General features: G+C 40.3%; 1 protein-coding gene across 2 annotated transcripts in view; it reads right to left on the minus strand.

Moving 5' to 3' along the window:
- Nucleotides 1-18,541, minus strand: part of LOC101479141 (regulator of G-protein signaling 6) — a 102,515-nt gene that overhangs the window by 13,796 nt on the left and 70,178 nt on the right. For both annotated transcript variants that reach the window (XM_004550519.4, XM_076874022.1), the window contains exons 3-6: nt 6,320-6,416; nt 3,766-3,816; nt 2,851-2,957; nt 688-739 (exon numbers count right to left, since the gene is read on the minus strand). In XM_004550519.4, coding sequence (XP_004550576.1) covers nt 688-739; nt 2,851-2,957; nt 3,766-3,816; nt 6,320-6,416 — 307 coding nt within the window. The remainder of the gene's footprint in view (nt 1-687; nt 740-2,850; nt 2,958-3,765; nt 3,817-6,319; nt 6,417-18,541) is intronic.

Raw genomic sequence — 18,541 nt, forward strand, 5'->3', positions numbered from 1 at the left:
TGACATATTGAAATTAATGCATAAAGTTGATTCTCTTTATCTGGATGCAGCGTTTTCTGTGGAAGAAACGATTTGTCACTCATCCATGTTACTTGGTCAGGCTCAGCTGACTGCAGGCATCCCCAATTAGTTACTTATTAATATTCCCTACAGTGGGATATTTAATTGGTGTCTGCTTGTTATAATCACTTTTTAAGCTACACGGTCTAGCTTTTGCTGCATAAAGCTTGTTCAGAGTTGAGCTGACAGACAAAAGTTAGATAAATTATCCAGTTATAATCTTTCTGCTCCTAATAAAAAGGCAGTCAGAAAACATGTTTTTCCAAAGGTTTTGCCTCAAGATCAGATGTAGATTGATAAGATCCATATCTTATCCCTCAGTTATTATTGATGGTTATTCATACCCTGCTAATGTTGGAGGTGTAGTTTGCACTTTACATAATACCTCAGAAGCAGCTGTTGTAAATTAGATTAGAGACCGGGACCACAGAAAGCATTAGTTTCACCTTAAATTCAGTATAACACTAGCAGGTTTCGTTCCATGCAGTGATGCTATATTACTGTTTCCAACCCACGTATACTATTTCTAATCCATTTAATTAATCTTATGACTAAAGCATTGCTCTTTAAAACTTAAAGGACAATCAAAAACCACAAAATGTCAAGATATTCCTTGAAGTTTCTCACCATAGTCTGTGTTCTCAGGCTCCCAGCAGTTGGACGGCCAGAAATATGGCGCCTGAGGACAAAACAAAGTAGAAATGTGAAAATCAAAAGTGATGCTGAATTGCTGCTGATTGTTCCCTGAACCTCCCAGGTCACGATTTATGAGTCAAAACTATTTGACAAAACTGGAGTGATGATGATGACCTTTACAAGATAGCTGTTTGCCTCTGAGACACAGGGGAGCACATGATTGTCTTGCTTCACCAATCAAAATATTTTTTATTATCAGGGCAGGAGAGATTCAGAACAGCCAACTTCTAAAACTTTTCACACCTCTGCAACACCCCAGGGGGCTATTACTCATGGAAAAGTATTGCAGAAAACAATAAAAGAATGACAGCTGGGAAGTAAACAGTCAGAAAACAGAACAATAAGCCGCCAGGCAAAGAACAGACAGGACAGGTTCTGTATTTGACAAAAAACTATGTAAAACTGTTAAACGAGTCCAAACCATCTGTAGTATTTTCATTGAGAAGAGATATTACACAATTGTGATTTTTCTGCCCTGTGTTTCTCTTTATCTTGCACTTGATTTGCCTCCAAAAGGAAATGCTAATGAGTGGTGATTATCTTTATGAAGCTCTTTCGGCTACAGCAAATAGACCTCCTCTTCCTCCCCTCTTTTATTCCACTTCACTTTGAAGGAGGAGAACCAAGGTCAAATAACCTAATGTGCACTGTTGGTTTAATTAAACTGCTCTTCTGGCTTCACTGGAGATTCAATCCTGTAACTGCAGTATGTATAGGAAGAAGATGCTACATAGAAATCATTCTAATCGCACCACATGCTGCTTTTGCATTCACAAATGAGGAATTTGAAAACATGGTTTCCTTTCTTTAATTAGAGACTTCAGTCTGGCATAATTAATATGCAAGCTTAATGCCACTGCCTTATCTGTGAACAGTGAAGGAGGCACAAAATGTCAGCCTTACTTTATTTTTTTTTGTTCTTTGATATGAGTCTCTAATTGTAGTGTGGGCTGCTACACTACATGTCCCTGTAAAGATTCTGGTAGCTGCCTATTTGGCCCGGACCAGACCTGCTTCCTCTGAGCTCTTGATGAATATTTTAACAGCTCACCATCCATTTTTAATAGGGTCACAGGATCCCAACATAGTACTGAAGAAACTGTAGTGGACAGGGCCCCAGTGCTTCTATAACGAAGCAAGTAATCGTCAGTGGCTGATTGGGATATTGTAGGCGACCCCACAGCTAGATTAAACTTGCTGGAGGTTTTTTATTATCTCTTACAATTACACAGAATGAAGAAGGCATTAGTGTGAGAGTCATGTCTGGCACAAAAGGGAACATAAAAGGGAACATAAAAGGGAACATTAAAGAAAAACTATTTTCATCTATTGACAATAAAGAGCCGGTACTCGAAACTTACTATATCTACATTTCAAAAGCTATCTGAATGTGCTGAGTCAACCACAATTTTTCCACCATGTTAAGAATAGCTATCAAAAGTAACATCCATCCATCCATTTTCTTCCGCTTATCCAGGGCTGGTTCGTGGGGGCAGCAGCCCAAGCAGAGAAGCCCAGACCTCCCTCTCCCCAGCCACCTCCTCCAGCTTGTCCGGGGGAACACCAAGGCTTTCCTAGGCCAGCCAAGAGATATAATCTCTCCAATGTGTCCTGGGTTTGCCCCGGGTCCTCCTCCGCGAGTCGCTACCTTATTGTGGTGGACGGGTTTGCGCGACCCAGGGATCCCAGGGGCTATGTAGGGCTGTGCAATATGACCAAAACCTCATATCCCGATATAAAACATCTATCGTCCGATAACTGTATCATTATCGGACGATAGATGTTTCACAAAAATTTAACATTTTCTGTAAATTCAGAGTTTCAGGTAATCATTAGCTATCCAGTTTCATGTAGTGGTTCAATCCCTTACTTACTCACTTGAATTTTTCACCCGTCTATACAGAAAATAATTTTACGATATTTATCAAAACAAGACACTAACCTAGAATTAACCATGAAGTATCTAAATGCTGATTGTCACGTTTCTCATTAAGCTTCACATCAGGTATAAATCTTGAGTTTGCTAATAATTAAATGTGGCCATACCTCCTATAGCCTTCTCTGTGTTTTTAACCACTTGGTGTGTCCGCTCACCTGGAAGCGGTAGAAAGTTCCATCGTCTTTCAGGGTAAGGACATGGTCTGAGATTGGGAAAAAGTACCCCTGAGCTGCAATTAAACTCCCAATGTGCATCGCCTCAGCTGTAAAAGGAGCAGAATAAAGAGATAAATAGATTACAGTAGATTCCTCAGCATTGCAGACAGTATTTACATTGCAGTATGGATAGAATTAAGTTGGTTGAAACAACATCTAGACAATGAGATCAAATATGACAGTCATGGAACTGATATTTTGTAACATTACATTAATACAAAACTATGAATCACCTGCCAAGTATACCATCCCTGGAATATTTTTTGAAGTGGAGCATTTTAAGAAATGCAAATATATCAACACAGCTTGTTGAACTTTTGTTTTTGTTTGTTTGTCTGTTTAAAGTGGCTTTCTGCTAGGACTATGGGAATCAGAGGTGGTTGGGATGTACATGGATGACTCAGTGACTGATTCACTGTCCAGGCCGTGGGCTATTGTACCAACAATAAACACTGCTCTCCCACCACCAGGCTTTAGGTCAGGCCAACGAAACAACAAATATAAAACAAATTCTGTTTGTTAAAAAAACAATCTAGTTGCCTCTTTTCCTGTTTGGTATGTTTTCTCTATAGTATTAACTTGTAAATGTTTTCTACAGATAATTGCCAAGTTTTTGTAGTTAGGTCTTCTGAACAACAATGCACCTGCTCACTATAAACATCTCTTCATTGTAAGCATTTATTGCAGGCAATTGTTCAAAAACCTATCATAAAGATAGACACACCCCTGTATTTCTTATTATATAGCGTGCATGCTTTTTATAAATAAATCCTGCTGTTCTGCTATCATGGGAGGTTGTGGCATTTAGAAATCATTCAGCAGAGTACACTCTGCTTTCCCATTTTAAAAACATACCTGGATCCTCAATGGACAGATTCTTCATCAGCCACTGTACAATATCTGCACCTGTATCAGATCAGATGAGGATAGATAAATAGCTGCGATACATGGTGTGTTTACAATAATGTACTGAAAGATATAGATTTGGGATTAAACATACAGCAGCCCGGGGGGGCAGGATAGAAGGACACAAAAAACAAAACAAGGGGGCTTCCATTGTTGGGGCAAAATATACACTCAACAGTCATTTTAGTAGTTACCCCTTGGTAGTAACTGGTTGGAGTGGCTTTCACCTTCAGAACTGCCTTGATTTTTAGTGCCATAGATGTAACAAGGTGTGGGAAACATTCCTCAGAGATCGTGGTCCAATAAAGTCATGATAACATTTTGCAATTTCTGCAGATTTGTCAGCTACACATCCAGATCTTTTAGATAGAGAATTGGCAACTGTAGGCCATTTAAGTAAAATGTAATGTTAACCATGACCAAGAAACCAGTTTGAGAGATTTGAGCTTTGTACTATGGTATATTATCCAACTGAAAGAACATGGGTACTGTGTGGAAATACAGGGATGGATGTTAACAGCAACAATGCAATGCTCGCTTGGTAGTAATGGACCATAGTGAGCCAAAAAAATATCAGATCAGGCAACATTTCTTTCATCTTCTGTTGTCAAACCCTGCATCAATTGTAGCCTCAATTTCCTGTTTTTAGCTGGCAGTAGTGCCATTCAGTATGGTCTTCTGCTGCTGTAGCTCATCTGCTTCATACGCTGGTCATGGAAAAAGTGGTTATTTGAGTTATGGCTGCCTTTATGTCAGCTTGAAGCAATCTGACCATTCTTAGGTTTGGACCACTCAATATAAAACTAGATGTTTGGATGGGGAAATCCCAGTAAATCAGTTTCCAAAATATTCAGAGCAGCCCATCTGACACCAACCACCATGTTCAAGGCCACTTAAATAATCTTTCTTCCCTATTTGGATGCTCGGTTTGAACCTCCAACCTACATGCCTAAATGCACTGAACAGGTGTAACTAACAAAGTGGCCAATGAGTGTAAATACACAAGTGCCCCAATTTACACTTCCAAGACAAAACCTAAAGGTAATAGAATGATGATAATAAAAGACATAAGACATAATGCATAATCAAAGGCTTTCTGCATGCTAAAAACTAGGTTAGCTTATCAGTATTTTTCCCTCTAACAGAAAACAAAATCTCAAATGTTTCAACTATTTCACCCAAAACAGTGGTATTCGTTTGAATATAAATATAAAAGATTTTAAATGTGATCCCATACCTCAAAAGATCAATATTTAGAGACTTTAAAACTCTATTAGAGTGGAATTAGAATATCTTCTACTTTCCTTAGTGAGGTGATGTTTAATTTCTTCATCAGTTATTAGTTTCTTAGCCTTCAGCACTCAGCTGCAAACATTTGAGAGATACTGTTCTGCATATCCATCAGCCGCTGGGGTAATTATGTTTATTGATATGCTCTGCTTATTGCATATTGGGTATGCATCTTCCATTAATGCAAAGACTGGGGTAGTGGTGGTGGGGGGTGGGGGTGGGGTGTTAATAGTCTATGTTTTTGTTTTCATCATTTGTTTCATTCGTTTGCTGTGAAAGCCTCCCACTGCAGCACCAGCCTGTTGGAATGATTTATGCTGTCAGCGAAAGTGATTACAGCCAGCTGGCAAGGGGGCTAACATTCATCCCTACCCATCAGGTTCAACTAACAAATAATGTTTTCTTTTGTTGTTTTTACTTCATTTAAATTCAAAGTTTATTCTGTTGTTGGACAGCTTGACGCACAGATCCCCACAGTCGCAGCTCTACGGGAGAAGTCAGGGGTTGACTGCTTCACTTAAGGGCACCTTGATAGTAGGACAGCATTAGTCATTCTGTTTATGCACTTACACACTTTTTCAAACGTTTAATCATATGTTGTCTTCCCACTTTTACCTAAAGCTATTCAGCTTTTCTGTGCCTCAACAGACTGAAATGCAGCCACCAAGCAGATGATTATTTGAATACAAATGTGGGACCAAGCTGGAGAGCTAGGATGTACTGTATAGTGTTTCACAAAATACCTTGCAAGATGGATTTTTTTGGATGCCTACCCTTGTGTTGTGAAATAAACTAATGCTCTGTCTAGATGACAGGCAGGAAATTGATATCCTGCTCATACCTATGTGTATAGTGTATCATAAGTCTGCAATTAACAGACAGTTTACCTTTTTATAAAGTCTACCCAGATTGTTAATATTTCCTTTTTTCAGGAATAATTCTTCACATACAACCTTAAAAAGAAGCTGAATAAGTAAATATCTCAAAATATCAAATTAAAGTACGTTGATTAAATTATCCTGGAATAGCTGATTGAACTGTCATTTTTCAGCCTCACTAAAACAAGAGGCCCAACAGACATCAGCATTTTCCATCGTCTCATTTTGTTCTCTGGGCACTTAATGTCCATCAGTGATGCACTTCTATAGTTAATGTTTGTACAGTGCAGGTTAGGTCACTTTTTGCTTGACATCTGTCTCTTTTGATTTCTTACCCGTAACGACACTGGGGATTTTCGTCATGAAACTTTTGACAGTTCTGATGGGTACACCGTCCGTCTCGTCCTGGATGCGAGTGATAATGTCTTCAATCTGTAGAATAAGGCAGAAGACAGAGTTTAAAAGTTTGAACAAACGGAAACTTTTATCCATGTGAGACAAGTATTAGTTAAATGTACTTTATTTGGATTTTTCTTAAGATATTTAAACAGTTGATCTTTAAGTTGAAGTGCTGCATTACTTCAAACCAAGACAATGGCAAGCGCTATGATTCATATCTATGCCATCACAAAGAAAATGCAGGATCAGCTCACTTCTCTTCAATTTATGAAGACAAGACTATCGTTAGCTGCAAAGATGCTGCTACAATTTCTACTGTAGAATAAAATATGTCTTGAAAGAAAGAAAAATGATATCATTCATTATATGGTCTAACAAACCAGTTAATTACATTGACTTTAAAATTCAACTGTTTATAAATGCTTCATGGAAATTGATACCAGTGAAAAAACACAGGTAGTTCGTGAAAAAGAAAAGCTCTTCTCCTTTTTCACTTTTTATAGGTTTAACTATACACTTCACCTCTCGCTGTAATGTTGTTTTAACCACAAGACTGAGTCACATGATAACTGAGTCTAATCTAAGCAGGAGTTGAGGTTCAGCAGGACAGCACATATCTGTGGCCCTTAATTACAATTGCACAGATGTTAAACGAAACACGTCACCCACTTTGCACTTAAGTAATCAGATTAGTATTTGATTATCTGGTTTTGATTGCAAGGTTGACACCCCCTCTCTCTTCACAGATGCTTTTTTTGTTTGCGTCAGGGAGTGGGAAGTGAGAAGCTGGTCGCTTTGGAGACAGCTATCGCACACTAACGCACAACCCGGCAGCTATATATAAACCCTGAATGGAACCCAGAGCAACGGCAGAGAGGCAGAGATAACCACATATGCTTTTTACATCTACACAATTAAAGTGATTACAGAAAAGAAGTGCATTTCACCAGTTTTGAGAAAAACACATTCTACTTCCTACCTGTAGTGCCCATAGTTTATTTTACTGCAAATATGTCCTCAGTTTGTGCAATTTTGCGACCCTTATGAGTATATTTATAATGTGCAGCTGTCAGTGGAGTATAGTTCTAGGAGCCACCCACGCTGGGTTAAAGCTGGTGACTTCCACAACACTCATGCAGACTCAATGTACAGTCTGTTTAAGACTGAACATACTATTCATCCACACAGTTTTTCAATATTTCTTTTTTTTTTTTTAAAAACATTGCACAATATCCAAAATAATTTAACAACATTGCTTTGCTGGTGTGCTTTTTTTACTTGTATGAATAGCAGAATCCCGTGGATGCATAAAATCACTTCTTCAATGGCCCCCGTCTTTAGAAGCATTAGAATTTTGCTAAAAACAAGCAAGCATACAAACGTAGGGTGAGAGAGGTTAAAGCTGGCTTTAAATCTGCAAGAGAAGAGAAATTCATCCCTTTCATAAGAACAAAAGGAGCAAAAGCAACATATTGGCTTTGCTCTGTGTCTCTTTGAATAACTCAGCTGGGTAAAAGTGCTGTTTTCGCCACACAATTTTCCACTGCATGACTACCAGCAGTTTTTAAAAATATCACAGCTGGTTTTGGTTTGTTTTTATTGACAATACCCCAATGTGATTGCTATACAAATAAAATGCTGTACTCTTCTAGAGTCAACCACCTATTAACTGGATAAACACAGGCAGATAGAAAACTGGTGACTGAGACTAAACAGAAGCTATAGTTTATGCTATATGAAAGGCATTTAAGCTGCTTACACCTGAAAGTAATTAGGTAAATTTACCACTATCTCCTATCATAACCCTCCTGTCCTGTTGCAAGTAGACAGGTGACGTGAAAACGCAGTATTTGTGTCGTCGAAGGGCCTGCAAACATTCAAAAAAAAAGAAATGACTGAAACACATCTTTCTCACTTTCCAGCACAGATGCTTCCAACCAGTCTGGAAATTCAAACTGACAAGCTTCCTGCTTTTACGCCTCTGGCCATCAGACTGCTGTCACCCTGTTCCTCTCTATAGATCCTGGCTGTCTGCCAAAAGCAAAGACATAGAGAGCTCCGGGCTACACTTCAAAATCAATACAACTAATATGATTGTAATAAGATGTTGATAGTGTGGAGGTAGCTGCTCAAATGACTTTAATGGCTTCCACTATCATGAACAATCTACTCCTGCTCCATTAATGAAAATAGGCATTCACAACACGTTTACTTCATGCTACAACAGCTGTCACCCACTGAATCTAAAATTGCCCAACACTACTTTGTATATCTGTGACGATGAAACACGAAAATGGTATTTTTGAAACAAAAAGGAGGAACATTAAAAAACAATTTTCTGTGTATTTTATAATATTTATCGTTACACGTGACCAAGTTGAGTCGCTGTTGTATTACATAAGTTACATAAGTATCATAATTATTAATACCGATTTGCTGTATGTGGTTGGACTTACTGCCTGTAGCGTTTGGTTTGCAGTTTTTGGTTATGGAGTTAGACTCCATTAGGTGTGAAGCTCCCCCAAATCTGAGGCCATGACTCTGAGCTGGAAAATGGAAATGGCTGAGGAAAGGTTGCTGCCCAAAACATAGGAATTTAAGTACAGCTGTGGAAAAGAAAGTTTTGGAAGCAGCCAGATGCTGCAAATCAAAAACGCACTTGAATAACTGGTCATCAAAATTCCCCCAAAATACTCTTGGTCCACTCCGCAGATTAAAAAACTGGAGATTTGATACAAATTCAAATACGAGCCTTAGATCAATAAGACTTCACCTCATCACACAAGTATGGACTCAAATATCTAATGGACTCAAGCAAACAATTACTTATTTAACTCTCTATTTCTGTGCCTGTGAATCATTTGTTTTCAGCTGTCTCTTAGCTAAAAATATTATGACTACTGAAGAAGAAACTTGCTGCATTGAGAGGAACGTCCACAGGTTAGTCATAGCACTTTGCAATATGACATTAAGCCAGGTTTAATGTTTTTTTCTTGCAGACCCTGTACTGGAACCCTGATGCAATGACATTGCGATCTTTTACCCCCATAACTGAAGACTTCCTTTTAAAGCACAATCCTGGTGCCCTAACATAACATTTTAAAACTAGATTAGTTCAAGATGACTGTTCCGTTTAGATTACTGGTTGATTAGATTGGTAGTTATAATTACTGTATGTGTTGTGTCAGTGTAGATCCTCACAAGTCCATACAAACATATGTGCATGTGTATATAGTTTTGGGGTTGTGTGCTGTATGAATGCGCCTGCTTGTTTGTGTCTTGGCTTGTAGTGCAGCCCAGCGGGAACAGATTTCATCAGACTTATTGCAAGCCGGTCTATTTAACACGCCTGATTACAGTATTATCACCACACACTTAGCATGGACCAGCTAGCGGGCTGGCAGGCATCTTGGCAGACAGGTTGGTTACAGGGAGAAAAGGGCTGTGCTACTGACTGTGGTTTAATGATCTCTTTGGGCAAAAAAAAAAGAAAGAAAAAAGAATGTCTATCTATTTGTACTTACCAGACATGCCATCGTCATGGTCCCTCACTAAGCCATTAATTGTCTGATTGGGTATCGTACTTACCTGACTGTTACGCTAGAGGGGTGTCAAACTCAATTGCAGAGGGGGCCAAAACTCAAGGCACACTTTAGGTCACGGGCCAAACAAGATAAAGATTTATCGAACACACTAAAACAATGTTTTTTAAACACAAATATGAAGGAAAACAGACAGGAATATTATTCCAGATTAAATCAACTTAAAAAAATAAACTTTAACTATAAATATTTTGCTCCACATAAAAATATATCCTGTCAAAATTATGCAAGTTAGAAATATCAACATGCTGCCAAAAACCCCAGAAAAAATAAATGAAAGCATACACAAGGTTGGAGCCGCATGTAGACGGAGCTGGGCATTGCTGCAGGAATGGAACTAATAAACTGTGCGGGCCATTCAGTGTCGTACTTTGCCCTGAGTGTCCCATTACACTGCAGCTCCATCTGAATCTGCACAGGTGCAGTTCAGCAAAGTCCGCTGACTTGGTTCAAGTGAGGCAGGTTGCACTGGTGCATTTGTGACAGCTTCACTTGAAATGCCTTCACCGCATCATACATGCCATGTCCATGTACTGACAGATTTCCTTGCTGAGCTCAAAAACTCTATTGAGAACTTTTCCCCAACTCAGCCAACGGACCTCTGTATGATGAGGAATGTCGGCAAACTCTGAATCTATTTCCCACATGGAAGGAAGTGGAATTGTCCTTGGGAGGTAATTTTCCTGTCGGGGCACTGATAGGAGATCCGTCAGAGTTACGACTCCTGGGAGACCCGGGCAACCCTTGGATAGTAAGTTCAATAAAAATATGGGGAAGAGTACTTAAAAAGTACCATTTAAACCAGAGGGCCGGTTTCCTTAAATGGTTTGCATATGACCCAGAATTTTTGCCTAGTAAGTTCGACTCGACATTCAAAACATGGGCAAATAAAGGTCTCACCACATACAGTACCTTGTTGAAAAATGGAAAAGTGATGAGTTTCCAAGACCTTAAGAAAAAGTTTGGGTTGCAAAATCCAGATCTTTTTAGATATTTGCAACCGAGGGACTTCCTGAATAAAAAGCTAAAAAATTCTCAGTTATCAACTGGGAATGAAGAGATTATAAATATATTCGAGAACGCGTATAGAGATGGACCCTATCAAAAAAAATTTTCCAAATTATATTGTTCACTGATCAATCTACAGGGTCATGATACAAGATATGTTAAAGGAAGATGGGAAACAGAGAGCAATCTATTCTTAACAGGAGAGGAATGGGATGGGATTTGTAGGCAGCAGTGGTCAGTAACAAGCTCCCCCTCGTGGAGGGAATTCAGCTGGAAGAACGTAATTCGTTATTTTATTACCCCAGCCCAAAAATTCAATTATTCTCAGAATACAACATGCTGGAGGCATTGTGGACATGCAACAGCAAATCATTTTCACATTTTTTGGGAATGTCCCCATGTGGTTCCATTTTGGAAGGAAACACATAAGGTCATGGAAACAATCTTTCAAAAGAAAATACAATTTCATTTTGCATTATTGTACCTAGGCAACCTAGAGAGTCTTAATCTATGCAAACCGGATAAATATTTGTTCAGTGTGCTGTCGGTAGCTTGCAAAAAGGCCATAACTCGCCTTTGGATTAAAGAGGATATTCCTACCATAGATGAATGGATTGATGTGATATATAATATTTTTGTTATGGAAAGAATAACTTTTAGGCTAAAATGCCAGGCGGACGCATTTGATGAATATTGGTTGAAATGGTTGAAATATGTACAAAATGGGAGGCCCGATTTTGTATAATGTCATTGTATTTCTTGGTTTGTTTGTTCTTGTGTTTTGTTTGGTCTTGTTTTGGTCCGTTTGTCTCTTATGTTGTTGCTCGGTTTGGTTTTGCTTTCCCCTTCATGGTGATTAAATTGAATTTGTTGTATATGTTGTATAAATAAGAAAACTAATAAAAATTAAAAATAAAAAAAAGACTGAAATTGACGGTGATTTAAACGTTTAGCTCAGATAAAGTTTACGGTTTGCGTTACGGTGACTATCTGTTGTAAGTCCAACAAGTTTGTCCCAGGGCAGTTTCATGTCGGTTACACTTTGACATACGTTTTAAAAATGTATTTTCCTGTCGCTGTCCCGTGCATCGATTTAATGTTCAGTATTTCCTCTCCACGGATGAAGATGGTCAGCTGTGTTATGACCCAGGGTCATTATTTGTGGTACGGGGTTGTTATTGTTTGTATTTGTATTCAGCGATACTTGTTTCCAGGTGGAGGCCGCCCATTGGTGGAGGAAGGAAAGAGGCCAGCTACAAAAGGGGTTGGACTGGGCCGGTCAGGAGACTTTTCCTGGTTCCCCGTGAGCTGTGTGGCTGGGGACCGTCGTGGCGTGTGACTGCACGGGGCTGCAATATTAATGTTGAAAAAGGGTTGTACCTGGGCTTGGTAGCTGTAGGGGTGGGAAGCCGTTTTCTTTTATTCCCCTCTTTTTTCCTGTTTCGGGTAGGGAGACAGGTTAGAGAATTGTATTTTGTTTTGGAATCGTGGGAGGTAAGTTAGCTCTGTTTTTCTTTCTTGTGTGTTTTGTTTGTTGTTTTGGCATCGCCCACCCTGAAGCTCGCTACCTGTTCAGTGAATAAATTAACCAAACTCGTCATTCTGCCGTGGTGTGTTTTTTTTTGTTTGTCGTTATTATGTATCGGGTTTATTTTTTTTGTTGTGTTGCACCCCGGCTTCGGGCCGGTGTGTAACAGCTGTGCAATGTCCATCATGTCTGTACTTTCATCCACAGCAAGATATTATGCAATAAAGTTTTTGCTTCTTTCACACAACTGGCTCTGCTTTCAGAATCAACTTGTCTCTCCACCATTGTGAGCGGCTAGCTTCAAACAGAAGTTTGACTTGATTGAAGCGGGAATGTTCCCAGTTAGCCTAGCATTCAGCAAGGAGGCTGCAGCGCTGCATTATGGGATCTGTAGTTTGTATATTATTAGCGCCTCATATCGCCGGGCCATGCATAACAATAATAGTACATCTATATAAAATGATCTCGGGCCGGATATAAATGTACGCCGGGCCGGATGTGGCCCGCAGGCCTTGACTTTGACACATGTGCGCTAGATGGAAAAGCACATAAACATGAACATAATATATCTGTATAAAAAAGTACAAAACATATTTCTATACTTTTCTTTCCAAATTAACTTATTTCAGCAGGTATTGTGAAGCATTAGTTGCATAACAGACATGCTACCTATCCATCCATCCAACACAAGGTAAAAGAAAGGTACTGCACACCTAGAATTTCTCCCTCAATGATACAACCATACAGACTATTTCATTGGTCGTTGCATCATAAAACCAGTTATCAGTTGAGAACATTTATTTAACCTCCAGCACTGTGACTAATGATGGTAAAATTATTTACTCAAGAGTTTCTTTTTTTCCCCCAAATGCAAACGGGCTGAAGCATGAGTCAGGACGAGGGCACAATAATTCAAAGCTCAACAACCTGGCATGCACACCTAAACACGCAGAGGAGGCTAACACAAAGTACATTTTATTGTAAAATAGCCCCCTTTTGAATTCCTGTCCCTGAAACAGCTGCAATTAGCCTTTCATAGCAAAAAGCGAATTACGTGGGAGAGAAGACTGACAAGGCCATTACTATGGTTATAATGGAGCAGGGATACATCCTGCTGAGAGAGAAAATGTCAGCCACAGACTTGAAGAATGGGAATTTTTGTGCAGTGATACCTGGGCAACACATTTTGAGAGAAAAGAAAGAAAATTACCTCCTCTGAACCGTGCAGTTCCCAAGCCATCCCCACAGTGAAAGTTAACATGCTGCTAGATTGATAACAGCCTGGCTGAAGGCCAGCTGGACAACAAGCAGATAGATGACTTCAAGTCAACAATCTTGAGTTGAATATCCTCGCTGTTTGTTTGACTGCAGTTTTGATCATTTAATGGTCTCACTCATCTTGATCTTTCCAGACAGATTATTTACAGTTCCTTTAGTACTGTAAGACTATTTTCATCCATTCTAGGGCTCATGAGTTATTTTTGTAACTCATGTACTAACACCAATCAAACCTAAATGTACCTTGGGAGGATTGAATGCCATGAATTTATTAATTTGAATTTTCGGGGAGGCAAACATAGTATGAACAGGAGACCATTGGCTGATTTGGCTCCTTCCGGATCTACTTCAGTAGATTGCATATTACCTTCCTAAGACCATTCACAATCAACTGATTGCAACACATTCCTCTGTGCTTTGAGTGGCACTTGCATACTGACAAGAAACTCGGAAAGAAAGTCAAGAGCCAAGCACAGGAAAAAAGGGATTAGAGATTCTGTGAAAGCGCTTACCGAGAGCCGCGCGAGCAGATACAATTTGTCAAAAAATGCAGCATAATAGACTATGAGCTTAAAATATTCAACACAGTGCAATGGACTCAAGAATCATGTTGGCAATGCAACAAAAAAGGCTCAATTTACATGTGTTCAAGACTGTCACCAGCAGCCTAGCAAGCAGTTTCTTCAATTTCTGGTTTTTATGATAGTCATAGTAACTTAGTCTGCTTTTTGGCTTAATGTCATGCATATATGCTTCATATAGCATGTTTATGTCAGACATTTGTCCCCAATTTGACACAAAACGCGTGAAGTAATTCATCATGCAAAAGTCAGAGTGTCACGGACCCGGCTCTGGAGGACTCGGGGGTCCGTGAGCAGTTTTGACTGTTTTTTTGACTGATTGTTATTATTATTATTATCGTTATTATTTGGTGATGTGTGTGTTTTTCTGCACAATGCTGTGTTATTCTGTGTTCCACTCATTATATGTATAGGCAGGGTGTGGGTGTGTACGTGTGTGTGTGTCTGCGGGTGTGGCTGGAGGATGGAGCACAGCCACCTGCAGGCCTGATGGGTGTGGCCCTGTGGGAGGACTGGCCACACCTGAAGTTCCTGTCACACCTGAGCACACACACGGGAGTCATGTCCCCACAGTCTGCCAGCCAGAATGTGACACAGAGCCAGCCAGTATAGTCTGTATATTAGAAAGTTTATCCGCAAACTCAACATTTAATATCTCACTATAAAGAAATATTATGAAAAGCAGCTGTTTTTATAATTCATCCCTTGTAGCATGCCGTTATGGGTGGTTGACACATGTTATGTTCCTAACAGCAATTCAAAGTAATTACAAAATCTAGCGAGAACTGGTAATAATGCGACATGTGACAGAAACAAATAAAGCACTGAAATTGTGTAAAAATAGTACAGAGAGATCTGATGAAGAAAGATTACCTTGGAAACAGCACAAACCAATCAAGATATAATTACATATCCTACATACATCGGATACATCGGCTCACACAGGTGGTAATTAAACATCTTACCTTCTCCATTAATGCTACTGGGCAAAGACAGAAATCTCTATAAGAAACTAAAACGCTACAGCATATTTCAAAATTCTCTCTCTAAAATGCTAATGGATCATATTACCCATAACACTCCAAATATTTTAACAAATTACGCATCTTTTTTTCCCCATTCTGAATGAAGATATGAAGTTTGCTATTTACAGCTGTTCATGTTGGGTCTAGACTGATACTGACTGGAGTTTGTTTTAATTCCAGATTAGTCCAAAAAAGGTATAGTGTTCAGTCTTATTTTAGTCAGAAAAATCACAACCTCTTGTTTTGAAGCTTAAAACAACTAGGTGGCACATCAAGTGCTGTTGTGCTAGGCAAGAAGCTAACTACTAGGACATTTAACAAGCTCTAACAAGCTCTTTCTGCAGTCCTGGACTGGGAAATGCATGCCAAACCAGGCAACAATTCGTTTCCCAGCCAAAAATCCCAACAAACAACTTGCAACCAGACCCGGATCTTTGGCAAGTAACACCTGTAAAGTGGCTTAGTCATTACGCTGAAGGTCTTCTAGATGCTGACAATCAGCCATACAAATGGAGAAAGCTACTTGCGTTTCAGCTGAAGAACAAGTGCACAGTTGGAAACTAAAAGGTATATCCAGTGGAAATGGGGTGTAAGGGCTTTGTAGTCAGTTTAGCTGTAAGGCTTCAGAGGGGGCTCTAGGAAGGCAATCAAAGCAATCAAAGAACTCGCCATGGTGCCAAAATAGCCAGTCACTGTCTTGGAGTAAAAAGAAGAGGCAATGTCGGAGCCACCGCCTAAAAAATAACTACAAGACTCAACCTGCAGCGAGCCTGTGCTTAGGTACAAAGCCAAGCAATCGTTTCACTAGAACTACATTACAAAGTTGCTTTAACACTTCCATATACTGTAAGTATAGTAACTATATGGAGGGAATATACTGTATCTATAGTTATACTCCAGGCACTCTAGGGTTGGAGATGAAGTAGTGTGTGAAGCCATGCTTTAGTGTGTGCTTGGATGTGTGTAGGTGTAAGTATAAGTGTCATCCAAGGTAACAGTTCCTTCTGAGACCAGTTTTTCTTTTAGTAGAGCACCTTGCCTCCCCTGCAGTTTCTTGCATCCCACTGCTAACGCTCAGAGATCTCTGCACTGCTGCAGATATCACATGATTTTCCTGTAGAGAAGATTACAATCAGTCTTAATCTTAAAATTTGACTGCTGGGCTTAATTTTAAGATTTGACTGCTGGGGGGGTCATTTTTATTGTTTCACTGTGAACTTTTTGTCAGTTTTTGTATTGATATAGTTGATGGTAGAACGGTGCTCTTTTTTCCCTTTGTGTCCCTATGAATAATACCCAAGGCTCTAAGGTAAGTCCACTAAGAATAGAGGGCTGTCTGACTTCCTCTCAAGAATTATATTTTTAGCAATGGGGTGATAACACTTTATGAAATGCTTTTATGAGATTATGAATATACAGTAAAAGAATATGAATCCTCCACTGTTACTTTTGGAGTGTAATATACAGTCTCACAGTCTTCTAGTGTTATATTACAATGTGAATACATTATACATTGGAATACACTGGAACAGCAACATCCAGCGAATGAATAATTTTACAATTCGAGCTAGACTTATATTACTTTGTAAGGAATTTAAAAGTGCATTTTTAGGTATAATTATTTTTTAAAAGTAATACCATATCTTATTAATTTTTACAGAGGGTCTAGATTCCCCAAAAGCCTGTTAAAGTTACATAAGCCAACTCTGTTTACTTGGATGATCTAGCTGGAATAACGTTAGTCCCTGAAGACCTGGACTAAATTCACAGATAATAATAAATATAAATATTTATTAGGAAATTGTTTTTGTGAATGACTGCCCCGCTTGCCAGCAGGCACTAACATATCAAATGTGAGTAAGGCAAAGAGCTACAAAGAAAACTTATGATACGATGAGTTTACAGTTAGGTTAGGTTGACACCAGCTGTATTTGTCAGTGTTATGAAGGTTTTATCTACTGAGTGAAATGCATAGTGGTGCATTTATTCTCTTGTTCAGGCCACACAAGGTATTATCAAGGGCTGTCACTGTGCAGTGTGTGTGTGTGTGTGTGTGTGTGTGTGTGTGTGTGTACAAACAAACCAAATTGTAAGTTATGTAATACAAAATGCAATCTACCCCCCCCTCTGTCCCCTTCTGGCTGCCTCTGCCTCAATTTTATCCCACAACTTAGACATTCACATTACTCACACCCTCATTACACATACATATAGGATCTTGGGGGTGGGCACGATACACGGAGTCCAAGTTACCATCAGGGTGTACGCCTCACCCCTGGCGTCGTTGCCCACCTCTCAATTTTAAATACATGTAGACATTGAGGGCTAGCAGGAGGGACTATGCGCTTACCTGCTGCTCTCTGGCAGGTAGCTCTATGCCCTCCTGGGTTTTAATTGCACCTTAGAACACACATGCATCAACACTACAATGAGCGGGTGGAGGGAGGTTTGGAGTCTTCTCTCACCCCCATTCTCTGCGGCCTACTGGAGCGGGGGGGCTAGGAGGAGTGGGCCATCCGACTGCGGTCTGGGGCCTCCCTGCTGCTGCGGAGTCGGGGCGGTCTGCCTCTCCCCACCGCAGGGAAAAGGGTAACACCACCTGGGTCTGGGTGCAGTTCCCCCCTCCAGGGGCAAGGGTACCTAGACCCGGTTAGTAGAGTACGCTTGGGGAGTGTGATCGTGTATACAGCGTCCCTTTATGTCTGTCTCCACGTCGGTTGAGTGTGAAGTACATATGAGAGCATGAGGGTGGGAATGGATGTTTGTGTCTGTGTGTGCCTGTATGTCTGTGTCTATATGTCAGGTTGGGTATCAGACGCCACCTCTCTGGGGACATCTCGGGCCCTCCAAGGTTTGGAGGCCTATCTCCACCCACCACCACTTCCCCTGCCGGTGGCGGACTCCCTCAGGTATCGGTGCGTTGGTGGTTCTTTGTATCTGGGGGTGGGTGTCCGGGTACACACCGGCTCACTCCTTGGCGGCCGCTTATTGGGGCTCGCTCGGGCCACTTTGGAGGTGGGGTGCCCCCGGCCTCTCGGCCTGGGGCTCGGTCACTCAGGCACAGCTGGCTGCCGGCGGAGCTCACGGGCGCGTCACTGCAACTCCCCCTGGCTTCTGCTCCGCGGCTGCTGAATGA

Source organism: Maylandia zebra, linkage group LG15 (assembly GCF_041146795.1).
Source record: "Maylandia zebra isolate NMK-2024a linkage group LG15, Mzebra_GT3a, whole genome shotgun sequence".
Taxonomy (NCBI): domain Eukaryota; kingdom Metazoa; phylum Chordata; class Actinopteri; order Cichliformes; family Cichlidae; genus Maylandia; species Maylandia zebra.